Raw genomic sequence first — 17,389 nt, 5'->3', positions numbered from 1 at the left:
TGAGCATGTGGATGAAGAATCTAGTCCCATGATGAGGTTAATGCTAATCGTGATAGGGGTTGTTTATTACCAGACACCTAACATGTTAGCATTAGCTTCACTCTGGGAGATCTCACATTAAAACTAACCAGAAGGAGCAACATCCGAGAGTATGTAAGAAGTCATTAAACTCAATGATTCAAAAACAGGCACAACGCATGGACCAACACTCACTAGAATATCCATCTCTGAAGATGTCGAGATACTAAGTTCTTAGCTTTGATTATTATTTGGTGCAACACATATTAGAGATCAACATGGTTTAAAAAGTACAAACATTCTGTTGGTACAGCAGTTACTTGTGACTTGTTACAGGGACTTATTTAACTTTCACTTATGTGCAGATTGACTTCTTCCTGCATCCTTTATTATTCAGTTTATTGTGTATTTCAAGTTTACAGCATAACTCTGCTCATTTAAAATATAAAAAGGGGTCCAATTAAGGAAATTGAAAGCAGCAAGCATGGTGACACACATGTGTGCCATGAGCTCATGAAGAGGGAAAGAGGGTAATCAATCCCAACCATGTGCTTTAAATCCTTGCTATTGAATGTAACTGAAAGATGAAGTGTTTCTTTTGTGGGAAGATCCTCATGTTGACAGAGATAAAACATAATAATTAACCCGTGACAGTAACGTCACTGCCAGTAACATAAAAATATTGTACTTTGCATTTATGAAATATGGCATTCACAATATGATATTAAACATCTTGTTTTTTGAATTGAAGAGGATTTTTATAGCCACTTTTAACTCAGCAGATTGTGATCGATCATTGTCCCTTTCTTTTGTGTGTAATGGACCTTTTTCTGAAAAATGTGCTCCACCAGAGATAGCTGTATGTGTAAGCAATTATAAACTAAGAAAATAAACTCATAGCAAACCCAATAATGGTTTGAACTTTAAAAACATTTAATTTTCAAACCAGAGAATATGATGAGACTTGGTTCTTAATAATTCACCTTTGTCATATTGTGTTTATTTTACAGTATGCTTGTTAAAATCATAAATAAAATCAAAGACAAACATCTGAATTTGTTCCTTTTCTGATATGTATAATTTTGTGTTTGCATCATAAATTAATTTTGCATCCAGTTTCCCGTGAAGTCCATGTCAAAAGCAAGAAATAGACCATTAAATTATAAATAAGAAAGATGTGGGCGGCACTTTGAACCCCCATCCAGCCGAGTCGCACACATTTCTGCAGTTCAGCCGTCATTTGTGCTGCGTTAGTCTTGCGACAGAAGCCCTATGTAATCTTTTAAACCACTTTATCATTAGTTCAGAGTCTCTGAAAATGAGAGGATTACAGCCTTGGCTCCCTAAATGCAGAATATACAGGATGTTAAAGAAAATCCACCCATACTGACACATCCATCCAAAGACTATTTTAAAATGCATCCATTGAATAACAATTCAATATTGAGCTCCGGATTCAGTGGAGGATTTTTAAACTGTTCTTTAATTAAGGGGTTAACTTAATGTTAAGAAGTAAACGTGTCCCCTAAGGTCTGTGCATGCCGGGCACAGTATGGTTCTTAAGGTGATCTCTGAGTTGATCTGGTTTTTCAGTTTGTCACCACATCAACAGGGCAGACCACAGACATATATCCCAACTTGTGTTGCAGGTCAAGCCATGTAGCTACAGACAAAACATGTATTATTAAATTAAACTCTGATTAAATTATCATGAGCAATCATCATTAATGCAAGCAAGAGTATAGAATCCAAATAAACACAAACAACATATGTACAGAAATCACAGTTTTTCTCACTAATTATTCCCTTATCATAAGATCTTAGGCAATTTAGGTATATGATTAATTCGAATGAAATGCCTTTACAGTAGGCTACATAGAAAACAAACTTGATAAAACAAGATACATTTAATAACCTTTATCATTATCAGCTCACAGAGATGGATAGTATATTCAAACGTGACAAAAAGAATGTTTTTGGGAAAGTGGAATTGGAGTAAAATAGTTTTACAGTGTGAATAGATGTTTCTTTCAATCATTTACTATAGCCTACAAGGCGTTGAGAGAATACACCCAACCTCCTCTACAATGAACACCATATAAATACAGCCTCTTATGCCCTCGGTATTTAGCTCAGTATCTGCATGTGAACATTATATGATGAATTGGAAATGGGGGACCCTGATGTAAACAAGACGAAAGTCTTTCTCTGGTCTGCATCCCCTTAACAATTGTATGTTTTGAGCTGTACTGTACTGTACCCAATATACAAGGTGTTAATAAACATTTCAATCAATCAATCAAACACAAACTGTGCCAACGAGCCAGTGTGTGGGCAGACCGGTCAGTCAGCTGATGACTGAAGTACTCCTCACACTCTCTGTCCTCAATACATGGATTTCGTCACACGGAGGATTTTATAGGGAATAACGCACAATGTGGAAAATCTCATACAAGTGCAGGAGGAAGACTCTCCGCTGTGTGGGATTTCACTCAGGAATGCGTCCTGTGTGCGCACCTGGAGCTGCCGGAGACATGCAGAGTCACCACGTTTTGTCCCGTTTCCACTCTGCTTTATGATACGGAGCCGCTGTTATCCTGGGATGGGGAGACTCGCATGGAGCTGCTGTGCCGCGGCGCTGCTGGCCATCATTAGCTCATGTCGGGCAGTCACTCTGGAGTCCATCCAGTGGAGCAGCTCCAATGCAAAGTAAGTGATGGAGCAGCTTCACACAACTTTCTGCTGCTGCTTTGTCGGCGTAGAGTGGGACCTCATTGATGGAGTAAATCACTACACCACAGTTTGGACGTTTCATTTGAATGGCTGTATGTGCTACAACTATTAGTTCATTCATTACAGAATCCTTTGTTAATTGATTCATTGTTTAAATTAATTGATACATCAATGCCAATAGGGCTGCAATCAACATTTATTTTCATCATTTGTATTTTGTCAATGTTCTCAATGTCCTGAAATCCAGTTTAAGATGTTGCCTTCAACTAATTGACTGACACAACTCAACAATAAATACACATTTTACTGTCACATAAAAAAAAGATGCGGTGTTGAGGCTTCAATAAGGTAATTTATTGGTATATCTTTTAAATGACTTAAGGATTAATCAACTATCAAAATAGTTGAAGATACATCTTCTGTCACTCAATTATTCAACTAAATGTGCATCTTTTAAATGTAATATTTTGGGGGTTTTGGCCAGTTCTTCCAACTAAATCTTTGAATATGCCCCCTTTGGACCTTTTTCTTTTTAAACTTGTGATGGCCATATTTGATTCCTTTATTAATTGATCTGATGCAAAGGCTTTAGTGTCTGCATAAAGTATATCTTATCTTATGTTGCAGTTGATAAAAAAAATGTTGTTGCAACAGGGATGCTTCACTCTGCATTTTTTTACACTTCATCTTTTCACCCACTTATCTCTCACACAGATTTATTCCAGGTCAGGGTCTGGTCCTGTATCCTCAGATCGGGGACAAGATGGATATCGTGTGTCCCCGGGCAGATGCTTCCTCCGGGGGGAAAGAGGAGTTCTACCGAGTGTACCTTGTCTCCAGAAGTCAGATAGAGAGCTGCACCATCCACAAGACGGACGCGCCCCTGCTGAAATGTGACAAACCTTACCAGGATGTAAAGTTCACCTTCAAGTTTCAGGAGTTCAGCCCCAACCTGTGGGGCCTGGAGTTCCTGAAGGGGAAGGACTACTACATCACCTGTGAGTCCCTCCTGTGAACACTTAGAAATCAGTAACACAGAGCCACAAGCTGCTGGTTCCTACAGGTGGAATTGAATCAATGCTAACAACTTTTTCTTTTTTCTGGTGAAATAGAAAAGGAAGCCGTCCTCCTATGGGCCCCAACTCAGTTTGTCAGCTTGCGTGAGAGTCATAAAAACGTGGCCTCGTTATTGGCCCGCTGTCGGTTAAACCAGCATCTTAGTGGCAAGTGATGCATGAGATAGAGAGCAAGTCTGACCATGTAGCCTCATCCTCCTCGCCACGATCTGACAGCACACTTCGCTCGGCAGGCCAGTGTGATTCCAAGGGCTTACATGCCCCAAATCACACAAGGCTTTTACAGCATCAGGCAGATTTGATGGGAGCTTTCATGGCAACGTGGCTTGTAGACTGTGTGATGTTGTTATCTGACCTAAATGCTGCTAACAAGTCTGTGCGTGTGTGTGTGTGTGTGTGTGTGTGTGTGTGTGTGTGTGTGTGTGTGTGTGTGTGTGTGTGTGTGTGTGTGGGGGGGGGGGGGGGGGGGGATGTGACGGGGTGAACTAGAGTTCTTAGTGTGTGTGTTTTTGTATGCATTTATTTGGTCATTTCTATGTTGTTTAAAAAAAAACACATGTATTCTCTTTGTCAAGCAGACATTTTGCATTTACAGCCGAGACGTTTAGTCAGTTTAACATGAATATTTATGTGCAACTATTTTGATAATCAGTTCATAGTTAACGTCATTGGGAGATGCATCTGTTCTGGTTCTAGTTTCTTAAATATGAGGAATTGCTGCTTTTGCTTCTAATAAGTGAAACCAAATATATTTTATTTAAGGACTGTTGATCAGACTCCGCAGACAATATGAAGACTTCTCTTTGGGCTCTTGGGATTGTCTGACAATATATAAAACAGTCAATCAATAATTAACATTTGGTGCAGCCCTAGCACAGGATCGGTTGTTTGGTTGTTTATACGCTTGTGATTATCTACTAAAAGTAACATCTGCATTCTCTTGCCTATGATGCAATATTCGGCAACTGGCTCAAATGTCTGCAAAGATCATAATGGGATTTCTTAAATATCTACAATTATGATGATTGCATGACAAATAAAATGTTAATGTTCTTCTCTCTGTATGTCAGCCACCTCTGCAGGGTCTCTGCAGGGACTGGATAGCACTAATGGAGGGGTGTGTAAAACCAAATCCATGAAGCTGGTGCTGAGGGTTGGCCAAAGTAAGTGCTGTGTGTGTGTGTGTTTGTGTGTGTGTGTGTGTGTGTGTGTGTGTGTGTGTGTGTGTGTGTGTGTGTGCGTGCGTGCGTGCGTGCGTGCGTGCGTGCGTGCATGCGTGCGTGCGTGTGCCAGCATGTGTGTAAATCTGTGTTTGCAAATAAAAAAAGAACCACAGCTATCTGACTAACAAAGTTAAAGTAGTGATGGCAATAGTTTTATTCTGGTTATGTTAAGCAAATAGTATTACCACCTCGCTCGTGTTATTAAGTGGTCAGATAGTCTTGATGATCTATTCATTCTCTCACAGAGAGATTGCGTGAATCATCTCAAAATCCCTAATTCAAAGTGCTGGCAGCTTAAGGCTTCAGTATTATCCCTCATGCAATCATTCAGACTGTGGCGTTCAATAATCTTTCTTTCCCCTGTATTAACATCAGAATAGCCAGTGGGCCGTATCATTCTTGTGCTCTTATAACATACATTAACATTTAATAAAGCAGATATGGAACATATTAACTGAAGAACACAATAAATGCCCTGCGTTTACATCTCTCTGCTACATATTATGGACACAGAAACCTAGCCTTTTTAAATGTGTTATTAAAACTGTCATTACAAACCTTAAGGAGGTTTAATTTATTTAGCTGCACGAAATCAGAGTTAAACAAATTCTGTGTGTTGCTAAAAACTTTAAAAGCTGAATCTCTTAAAGATCCAACATCCAATCTTTGACCTCAGAAATGTGAAGTATTATTCAAATAAATTATTCAAGGATTTGAGGGGAAAAATAAACATTTTGTGTGTTTCTTAACTGATCCTTATACTGCAAATATGGGGCTTTTTTCTTGCTGTACAGTCTGCTACTGATGTAAATACACCTTTTAACAGCAACAGACAAATTAATCACTCAGATTTAGATTTAATCTTTTTTTAATCTGTACAGAGTTTCTGCAGTTTAAGGTCTTGTGTTTAGATTAATTTGATGTCACTACCCTTCTGTTTGGATTTGGATTTATGGGTTGTGCATTTTCAAAATATGATGTGGCGTACATTAAATAAAAAGGATATGTGAGGAAACATTTTATTAAAGCCAGTTTTGAATTAGTGCTACATACAGAAATGTTGATTAATGTGTGTTGTCCTCATAAAATATACATCTAATCCTGAATTAAGAGAGAGAATTTCAAATGTTATTTTATTTAACAGGTCACTGAGAGGCCAAAGTGTGTGCGTCTACTGCGGTACTTTTCATTTGGGAAACTGCTCAGTGTGGACACTTTGCACATACAAGAATATCTGAATCTATGATGTCAAATGAATTCCTACAGTCCTTCTTTTTTACGTGAAGTGTTGTTTGTATCTCTTGTCTGCAGGCATCATGTTTTCCGCCATATAACTCCACTTATGTCATGTTGTACTTATAAAGAAGAGAGTCTTTTGAGAGACTTACAAAATAGAACTTCACTTAAGTAAAAGTAGCAATAAGCAATTTAAAATTCTCAATTAGAAGTCAAAGAATCCTGCATGAGTTCTGGACAATTACAGAAGTATGATCAACATTTTTTATTAATATTCTATTGCTAATAACGATTCTTCAGTGTGTAAGCAGCATTTATGTTGGAGCGGGTTGAGGGGGGGCTGATTTTAACTTTTTAAACACAGATTCCTACACTCAAAACTATTTGTCCGTTGACTTAAATAAATGTATTATGTAAACAGATAACACATAATTGTATTAGGTTAGTTGATAGCAATAGGTTCAACTTAATACTATTGCTTTCAACTAACCTAAATACAATAGTGTGGAACCTGTTGACATAATACATATAATTGAAGTTGCTGATCATGTTTATCAATACTTTTTTTAGACTTTGCAGAGATTTTGATTGCTTTCTTTTGTGAAATATTCAATTGCTTCTCCTTTTTTTGGCCTTGAATGGTATGAAAGGGTATATGTCTTTTTGGTTTAACTTCTACATTTCAACATCTGAATAGTGACAAAGAGCCCATTAACCCTTTTTGAAAGGGTTTTGCCAAAAAAGCTGGAAACAGCTGTTTGAATCCAACAATGTGTATTTTATAAGCTTATCATCATTTTTCAAAAGGTAGTAACAGTTGTCAGAAACATGTAGAGGAGAAAAAAGTATGATTTTTAACTGAAATATAGAGAAATATAAAACAATACTGGACATGGTTAGCTCGGTAAATGTTTTTTAGGCTGTAATTTGATCTGTCATTCTAGCCACAGAACGTTTTGATTTTTGATTCCCAAAGTTTCTTTTGGAAAAACCCCAGTGAATATGAAGACACAAATGTGTAGATGGAGAAAGTGAAAGCATTTTTTTTGTGTTAATGGTAGTTTTTCCAGACAAGAAACAAAGAGTTTTGTGACTCAGAACAAAACATTTATTTTGTTCAATAAGGTTACTGACGCATTTTTACCTGAATGACCTTTAAGAGTAATATAATCAGAAAAACAGGCAGAACAACCCCTTCTATGAATCTGACATCACAGATTATGATTCAACAGACTTTATTATAAAGAAACATTTTGACATGACACATTCCTTCCTACATACCGCCATATGGGGAAAGTTAGGAGAAGTGATGAATGGCACAACAAGCTATATGTTGTGATTCTATTTCCAACTGACTGGTTTTATTTTCCAGGCTCTTCAGATCCACCTTCAACCCTCCAGGAGTCCCCCACCAGATTTCCACCCACACGTCCAAAGTCCAAGAACCCCTCTGCAAAAGACAAGGATATAAAAAGCACAAATGGTATGAAATCAATTACCTTAAAATAAGTATACGTGTATAACATTTACAAGAGCTTTACAATTATTAGACTATTATTATATTTTGGCAGTTTTAGCCAAATAAATAAATTGGCTTTCCAAAGTTTGACTGAAACAACATCCCAAATATTGTATATTTCTTGTTAGTAGGAACTTGTATGTAAGGTAAGAGTATATAACATTGTTAGCTATTTCATTAGACAATAAGGGACAGTCTTATTGTTTCCATACTCCAACTTGTACCCAAACCTCCCCTAATCATGACTCTTTGGTCTCTAGAGAAAGTTAACAGGCTAAGGATTAGCACAGGGAGACTTTATGGTTCTCTTTATGGTTCTCTGCCCTGGGGCAAAATGACAGGAGGCCAGTCACAGGCAGCAGCCATGCGAAGGTCAGATGGATGCAGGGGAGTTTAACGATTTGAGGACATCTGTTGGGGGGAATGTGAACTTTTTTATTTTTTATAAACAAGCTCTTTTTGTTTATTGTAGGGCTTTTCATCCAGTACCTTTAAATTAAAAGTAAAAAAAAAGATTCACATCGTGAGATAATTTATTCGCATTGTTAATCCGAAAAAATGGTCCCCATAAATCGACTATCACTGGATTAAAGCATATTCTCTGATGCTTTTCCTGAGGCTTTTCATGTTAACACATTATGATCATGATTCCCTAGGGCATTAACTGAGAGAAAATGTTTTCAAATCGTTGTGCCGGTTGCCCAAGTTCAACCTCAGTGTCTCCTCTTTCTCTCCCAACAGGACCAACAGACCCCAGCTCGGGGCCACCACTGCTAATGTGGGTCATTTTTGGAGGTGTTATCCTCCTTCTCGTCATCATCATTTTGGTGGTGGTGCTCTGGAGGCGCCGGAGCCGTCAGCGTGACCGCGTGCCAGACAGCCATCAGTCTGCCTCCGTGTCCCTCAACACTTTGTCTGTGGCTAAGCGGGACAGCATCAGCAGCGAGAACAACGGCTCGGACCCCAGCGACGTAGTCTTCCCTCTGCGGGCGTCTGAAAGCATGATCTGTCGGCATTATGAGCGTGTGAGCGGGGACTACGGCCCCCCTGTATACATAGTTCAGGAGGTCATGCCCCAGACTCCCACCAACATGTACTACAAGGTCTGATGTTTGCTGCTCTAATGCCAGACTCTGACTGATGTTCCTAAACTGTCTGGGACACGAAGTATTTCTATTGCTTTAGATTTCAATTGTGTTGCACAGTAGGTCTGAAGAAAAGTCACATGGGAATCATCCATACATCAGATAGCATTACTGCACTGCACATACTTTTTCTTTTGTGAAGAGAGACAATCAGAGTCAAAGTGTTGCGTCTTACACATCATCCAGCAAACGCCACTGGATGTAACTTAATAGCCCACTGTACAATTTTGAGGTAAAATTGTAGTCTTTACAGGGGGAAATATTGTGCTTTTCACCTTACTACATACAGTAGAAAATGGAAAAGTGGAAAATAAGTATTTGGTCACCTACAAACAAACAAGATTTCTGGCTCTCACAGACCTGTAACTTCTTCTTTAAGAGCCTCGTCTGTCCTCCACTTGTTAACTGTATTAATGGCACCTGTTTGAAATCGTTATCAGTATAAAAGACACCTGTCCACAACCTCAAACAGTCAGACTCCAAACTCCACTATGGCCAAGACCAAAGAGCTGTCAAAGGACACCAGAAACAAAATTGTAGACCTGCACCAGGCTGGGAAGACTGACTCTGCAATAGGTAAGCAGCTTGGTGTGAAGAAATCAACTGTGGGAGCAATTATTAGAAAATGGAAGACGCGCTCCACGCAAGATCTCACCCCGTGGGGTCAAAATGATCACAAGAGCGGTGAGCAAAAATCCCAGAACCCCACGGGGGGACCTAGTCAATGACCTGAAGAGAGCTGGGACCAAAGTAACAAAGGCTACCATCAGTAACACACTACGCCGCCAGGGACTCAAATCCTGCAGTGCCAGACGTGTCCCCCTGCTTAAGCCAGTACATGTCCAGGCCCGTCTGAAGTTTGCTAGAGAGCATTTAGATGATCCAGAAGAGGATTGGGAGAATGTCATATGCTCAGATGAAACCAAAATAGAACTTTTTGGTAAAAACTCAACTTGACGTGTTTGGAGGAGAAAGAATGCTGAGTTGCATCCAAAGAACACCATACCTACTGTGAAACATGGGGGTGGAACCATCATGCTTTGGGGCTGTTTTTCTGCAAAGGGACCAGGACGACTGATCCGTGTAAAGGAAAGAATGAATGGGGCCATGTATCGTGAGATTTTGAGTGACAACCTCCATCCATCAGCAAGGGCATTGAAGATGAAACGTGGCTGGGTCTTTCAGCATGACAATGATCCCAAACACACCGCCCGGGCAACAAAGGAGTGGCTTCGTAAGAAGCATTTCAAGGTCCTGGAGTGGCCTAGCCAGTCTCCAGATCTCAACCCCATAGAAAATCTTTGGAGGGAGTTGAAAGTCTGTGTTGCCCAGCGACAGCCCCAAAACATCACTGCTCTAGAGGAGATCTGCATGGAGGAATGGGCCAAAATACCAGCAACAGTGTGTGAAAACCTTGTGAAGACTTACAGAAACCGTTTGACCTCTGTCATTGCACTAGGTCCCCCTGTGTGGTTCTGGGATTTTTGCTCACCGTTCTTGTGATCATTTTGACCCCACGGGGTGAGATCTTGCGTGGAGACCCAGATCGAGGGAGATTATCAGTGTTCTTGTATGTCTTCCATTGTCTAATAATTTTTCCCACAGTTGATTCCTTCACAGCAAGCTGCTTACTTATTGCAGATTCAGTCTTCCCAGCCTGGTCCAGGTCTACAATTTTGTTTCTGGTGTCCTTTGACAGCTCTTTGGTCTTGGCCATAGTGGAGTTTGGAGTGTGACTGTTTGAGGTTGTGGACAGGTGTCTTTTATACTGATAACGAGTTCAAACAGGTGCCATTAATACAGTTAACAAGTGGAGGACAGAGGAGGCTCTTAAAGAAGAAGTTACAGGTCTGTGAGAGCCAGAAATCTTGTTTGTTTGTAGGTAACCAAATACTTATTTTCCACCATAATTTGCAAATAAATTCTTTAAAAATCAGACAATGTGATTTTCTGGATTTTTTTTTCTCATTCTGTCTCTCATAGTTGAGGTATACCTAGGATGAAAATTACAGGCCTCTCTCATCTTTTTAAGTGGGAGAACTTTCACAATTGGTGGCTGACTAAATACTTTTTTGCCCCACTGTATGTGCTGTCCAACCACCGGGTTACTGAGCAACTTCTTCCCTCCGTCTTTGAGACTCGGCAACTCATCCTTTTTTTTACAACAAAATAATAAATAAATGTTGTTCTGATGTCAAATTAAAGGATAACAACTGCATTCCTTTTTGCAACCCTGTGTTGTCAAATGACCGTAAATTAAATTGGAAATTAGTCTTATCGTCTGTTGATGTCATGGTTTAACATTTTCAAATGTGATGCTTTGCTGCTTTTGTCTTGTCTTTGTCTTAAATGAAAGAAACTGAAACATTTTAATGTTGGAACTGTTGGTTAAACACGACAAGACATTTGAAGCTGACACTTAAAACACTTGGTTATTGTAATCTTTTCTCACAATTTCCTTACAAACCAACATTTAAATGGATTTGATCAAATAATAATAAGTAGATCATCCAAAATGAAAACAACAGTTTTTCACTCATGAAAACTCATTTTTCACATTGAACTCCTTCCTTTTTTATTTTAATACGAAATTACGTTTTCCTGATACATTTTCTTTCAAATGCTGAACAATAACTTGTGAATGAGTATTTTTTAAAGTGGTGACATTTGTATTGAAGTGAAACATCTGAGGACCTCCTCCACAGTATAATTGTTTCCGTTTTTATTATTCAAGATCAATGCTTTTATCCCTCACTGTCACTGCACATGGCAGCTTCAATTACACATATATGCTTTTTATTTAATAATATTGGTACATTTGTAAATGGATTGGTCGTGCACTTTGTTCTAAATCCTGTTGGATGATCAATCTCTCTTTTCCGGGACTTATGTTTGAAAATAAACCTGTTTAGCTGTGTTCAATAAACAGCCAGGGGGCCATGTTAAAAAGAAATGTTATTACTCAAAATTGGATGTTATTATTTTGTACTTGTTAAAGGTGTAAAATTACAAAAAAAACTCCAAAACAACTTAGTAGCCTCTTGTTCAGTGTCTGCTTTCGCTTTAAGTGTTTTACAACTAACAAGAGCAACAGCATGTGATGGAAACACAGCAGGAGAGTTATGGGGAATTCAATTTGAATTAAAGACTGCGGATAACTTTTCTTGGACTAACAAAGTGACTAAGCGTCACAGTGCGTGATGACTTCATGCACAGCAACTTTATTTGCAAAAACTGAGTGCAAAGACCTTCATAGTCCCATACAGCAATTGTAACCACTGCATTATTTTTAACAGACTTTTAGACATTTTCATCGCCACATGTTGGTTAATTTATTTTCAACTCAAAACCGCTCTCTGAATAATTTGGGTGGGTAGACGCTGCTCAGAGGAGCATATCTCATCATAACTTAATGGTGCTCATGGGAAAGTGACTGTCATTCTGAAGTGAACAGCACCGTGGTGAGTCTTTTGCAATGTCTTATTAGGTTGAATGAGCAAAAAAGACACAAGATCCAAAAAGACATTTAAGCATACATATCTCTGATTGTTTTGTACTTTTCTCATGTAGAATTAGAAGTGGCATCTTTGCAGTTCAACACGTGTATAATCTCACTTGCAAACTGTCAAGCGATCTGGAAAGGTAATGTAATTCCTTTTTATATACATGTTTATAACTCTCAGCATTTCAATTTCTCATTGTCTCCTGTGGTTCTGTGAACGGCATCCCTGGGTAAACATGTTTCATGCTCCTTCAGCCACATCATGCCACAGATTTTCAACCTGTCAGCTTCCATGAGCTTCCTCTCCACCGGGGACACTGTTGCCTCATAAAGCAAGACTGACGGATCTCCAGGACATGTGCTTTGTGCATCAAACAAGGAGACTGCTCATCTAACATTAAACAGAATATTAAAGCTATTTCCGTTCTTTGAAAGTCTACTGAAGGAGAACATTGTAAGGTAAGTAAACACAGTTCTGTAAAACAGGCAATTCAAAGGGCTGTAGATAAAAGAGCTAAAGCTCTGAGACAAAAGGCAAAAGATTAAACCTTAAATAAGATGAAAAATAATAAAACATGTAAAAAATACCAGCAAAAGTGCATTGTAAGGAAATTGTTGATTATTTGGCCCGTGATCTGCAGCTCTTGATAATAGACTTTGTAATGAAGAACTGCCCGCCTGACATGGATAGTGTCATTCTTACCCTGCAGCAAAAAGCTATTTCCCCTCAGGCAAGTGACGTGTTTAAAATATCTGAATAAGAAAATGTGTCAAAGATAACTTCAGAACTGCTTTCTATAATTGGCTTCCTTAATAGACTAGCGGGTCTCGTCTAATTTAAACCATGATGTGTTGAATAGGGAACACATCCTGGCTATCCAATGATACAAATTAGATTTCCAGAATTGTAATTGTTGAATGTTTTACTAAAACATATCTCTTTGGCTGACAAAACATGTCATTTAAAGACAGCTGGCCTTTGACAAACAAGGATGGATATTTGTCATCATTTTCTGACATTTTATAGTCCAAATGTTTTATTGATCAATTGAGATAATAATTGCTGCCTCGCTGCTATTGTGCAAAAACAATGCAACACAAATGAGCTTCTGACTGTGAAACATTACAGAGCATGTTCGTTGTGTGTGTGCATGTGTGTGTTTCCTCCCACCCCCTCGCCTCAAGTGATCCTTGCTCTTGTGAGATGTGTTTCTCCTATGGAGTTTCACAGCTGAATAGGCCGTGGTTGGGCGAGGTGAGTTCAGTTGACCCCGGGGTCAAACAGAGACAATGGTGGTCAGGCTTCCTTAGGAAGAACAAAACAGGGACCCCCAGGCTCATGGCCCCTGTAGTGGGAGGGGCTTGGATCCAGCAGGCCATTTTGAAGAAAGAGGCAAAAGTGGTGCTGCATGATGCATCCGACGGGATGTTTTGGATTTGAAATAAAGGCCTGAATGTCACAGATGCTACCAGCTTGGTGTTTTAAGATACACATTCTACCTTGGAAGTCTTCTGGAGAAATATATGGATTTAATGCATTTCCTTATTCTTTAAACAGTTATATCAAAAATCTTCTACATGCTTTTGCAACTGATATACCTAAGTCTTTGTGCAGAGAGCATAAGAGGAGGGGGAGGTCTTATAAGGAGAGCTGCAAGCTTTTATCTGACCCCATGGGACGAGGAGAAGTCTGCAGCCTCCCTGCGTCCACCCACCCCCCACCTCACTTCCATATGCAGAGGAACTGGCCCCACCGCTGCTTTTGTGTGGGGGGTTGTGGGTCATGAGTGAGCGCTCCTACTCCCACCGTGTGCCCAGAGATGTTGGAGAAGAAGAACAGATATTGTGGTATCAGGTTTAAGTTTTATATGTGCTGGTCAGTTGGAGGAGTGTGTGTGAAGAGCAAATCACACACACATTTTCATTGAAGTGACAACCAAGAGTAATTTACAGCAACATGCAGAAAATAGATTTTACAGTTAAATAATAAGATTTTTCAGCAGCTGCGGAAACACGCGGAACATTCTTTGAAACTCAATAAGTTGCATAAAGCCGACTCTTTCTTTAAAAACAGAAGCTGGGAAGGGGAAGTTGTGGTTAGTGCTTCCTCTCTACAGTTGAAAACCATTCATGACTTTACAGTAGTTAGTTTGCTAGTTCCCTCTGCTGGCCACTATCGTACTGTATCACCCTGCTACAGTATCAAAGTGGTGATTTACTGGATTCAACACATGATAATAATAATAATATAAAATAACTAACGGAAAGCAGAAGATGTTTTGATTCTTAAACAGCACATCTGGACAATAGCAATACCCCGCTTTTAATCAGAAACAGGTTCATTTGCCTTGGTGTATATGTTGAATACAAAAACACAGTCAAAGAAGATATATAGTAAGAAAGGGAGCAACACAATTAAACTATTATAAAAAACAATTTTAAGAAAACTATTATAACATTAAAATATAGCAATATTTACATGAGATAGAGATCAAATATAGATATACCCGTGAAAATTAAATTAAAAAAGAATTATAAAAAAAGAACTCAGACCTCATCTAATTACCCAAAGGTTGCATTTGTGAATTTAGAAGAGATCATCCCTTGTTTCTTTGTTATTAAACTCCAAAGAAAATGGACCGGAGTAATCTTGAAAAACACTTGTTTAATCATTTATGCAGTGAAGTTGCATATTTGTGGTCTAAACAAAAACAACCTAATTGGAAGGATTGGTTTTGCTTGCTCTTAAAGCTGCAGGGGACGTATAGCTTATAGAGTGGTGTTAAAAGTATTCAAAACCTTTAACAAACTTTAAAAGAACCATGACAACAATGTAGAAAATGTAAATATAAATAATTCTGTTTTGTATTTCATCGGGTTTCTTTTGGGCAGCTTCATTTAAAAAGTAGTAATGTGTTGTTGGACAAATTATGTAGAGCAAAATGTGACAATGTTTTCCTCTGAAATGAAGTAGCATAAAAAGGATATACTTGAGAAAATGAAAAAGAGCTTACCAGTCTGAGAGTGGCAAACTCATGTGAATGAAGTGGCTATTTCAGTTATGTCATTTGAATAATCTTAAATTAAAAGATATCAACCTTACCATCCGATTGATACAATTTTCTATAAGATTTTGTCTCATAGTAAATAGCTGTAACTCTTTTTGGGAACATTACAAATTCAAACTTATTAGAAAAAACGAAAAACTGAAGTTTGGGAGCTTGAATTCAATATAAAAGTCAGTTCTGCAGAATGCAATAAAACATATGAAACATGCATTATTTTATCAACGTAAGGTTTTTGTTTAGCTGCAAAACATCTTTTGAATTATTTAATTTCATACATCCAGATTACTGTACGGTTAAATTGCTAGGCAGTTTTAACTTATAACTTAAGAAAGTGTGGAGTGTGGGCCCTGCATCCTGCCAGAGGGCCCGAGATTGTTGTGGTACTCGACACTTCTGTTGTGGTTTTAAGGCTTCTGCCTTTAGCTGTAATGTCTCCATAACATCCAGACGTTTCGTTAAGAATAGGAAAAGAAAGAAGGACCCAGGATGAGCTTTTTGTGATGTTACTGAAGGAAAATGTTAGAAACAAATTGTTTACTTCATAATGGGATTATAATCACAAAAGGCAGTCATAATTATAAACAATTTATAATTGTAATTTGTTTAATCTTCTACCGTTTTTCATGATGTAGAAACCAAATATCTATTGTTCAAATAATTTGGATAATAATAAAAGAAAAAGGGCTTATTATTGTCTTTTGTCTTGAACCACAAACAAAATGTGAAAACATTTGGGAAACATTTGAAAAAACACTTGAAAAAAAACAAACATAGTACTTACTCCTTTACTAAAATAAATGTTTAAATACATAGAAAAATATTTTCCGTTTCATTTTTATTCTTCATACCTTTTCTCCAATTATTATTTCAGTTTCAAATGTTGCTTTAAATTATTTGCTTGATTCATTAAAACTGTATTATATTTTGGGGGTTTTCTGTTGAAAATAAATAAAATAATTTGAACCTTGCCCCAACACAGATTACTAACATCTTCATTGTTTTCTCAACCAATATTATTTTTTAATTAAAATAAGAACAACTTCCAAAAGAGAAGCAACTGTACTCTGACATCACTGTCAGCCCTTTTCTATTGACACAACAGATTTATATTCCTTTGCACATTTAGGTAAGACTAACAAAACAACATGACAATGATCCCTGTTTTTCTGTTTTAAACACTCTGGGTTTATGGGTGCTTAATGTTTTTTTTAAAGATTTTTTTTATTATGGAAATGTTTAGTAATACTTAAAGTGTTATAAAGCAAACAAAAACGGTATAACTGACTAATTGTTGTGTAACAGTGTCCTTAAATTACGCTTGGATAACAGTTTTTCAAAAACGAACGTAACATTTTGAATTTTAGAATTAAAATAAAAAGGAAACATTACTTTTATTTTTCGCTCTTAAAAAATTAAATGCAAATCCTGTTTATATGATGAGCTCCAGGTCAACACATAATATGAGAACTGTAGGCTACATGTAACGCGTTGTGCAGCAGCAACAGGTTAATTAGTCATTTTACTTTTTAAGTAAACAAAGAGGCAATGAACCTTAAGAATAACACCTATCATATAAATACATGAAATTCACAACTCAGCACTTTTTATAGATACATTTTTTTTTTTATGATACATTTGTAATATAAGGAACAACTTTAATGGACATTAAAATGTATGATTAAGCAGTCTGTGTGCCGTTATGACGAATTCATATATATATATAGGCCTATGTAATTTTATATAAAAGTACGTTGGAAACCCTCAGTGATTTCCCTCTCCTTCCTCAGGAGAGGTGGAGATCTGTGTCGGAAGTACCGTAGTTTATGTATGCTAATGTGTAGAGTTGGGGGTTGTAGCTAGATATTTACG

The 17,389-nt window shown here is 37.9% G+C and overlaps 1 protein-coding gene across 2 annotated transcripts; it reads left to right on the top strand.

Annotated features, from left to right (window-relative positions):
- Nucleotides 1-1,868: 1,868 nt before the first annotated feature.
- Nucleotides 1,869-9,548, top strand: LOC307030802 (ephrin-B2a-like). 2 transcript variants are annotated; one of them, XM_079667460.1, is made up of 5 exons: nt 1,869-2,727; nt 3,466-3,749; nt 4,910-4,990; nt 7,659-7,769; nt 8,547-9,548. In XM_079667460.1, the coding sequence occupies exons 1-5, from the start codon at nt 2,594-2,596 to the stop codon at nt 8,912-8,914; spliced, it is 978 nt and encodes a 325-aa protein (XP_079523586.1). In that variant the 5' UTR covers nt 1,869-2,593; the 3' UTR covers nt 8,915-9,548. The 2 variants fall into 2 exon arrangements, with proteins under 2 accessions (XP_079523586.1, XP_079523585.1); XM_079667459.1 differs by having other exon boundaries at nt 4,898-4,990.
- The last annotated feature ends 7,841 nt before the right edge of the window (nt 9,549-17,389 follow it).

Source organism: Notothenia rossii (assembly GCF_949606895.1).
Source record: "Notothenia rossii genome assembly, chromosome: 2".
NCBI lineage: Eukaryota > Metazoa > Chordata > Actinopteri > Perciformes > Nototheniidae > Notothenia > Notothenia rossii.
This window is presented reverse-complemented; position numbering and strand designations above follow the sequence as displayed.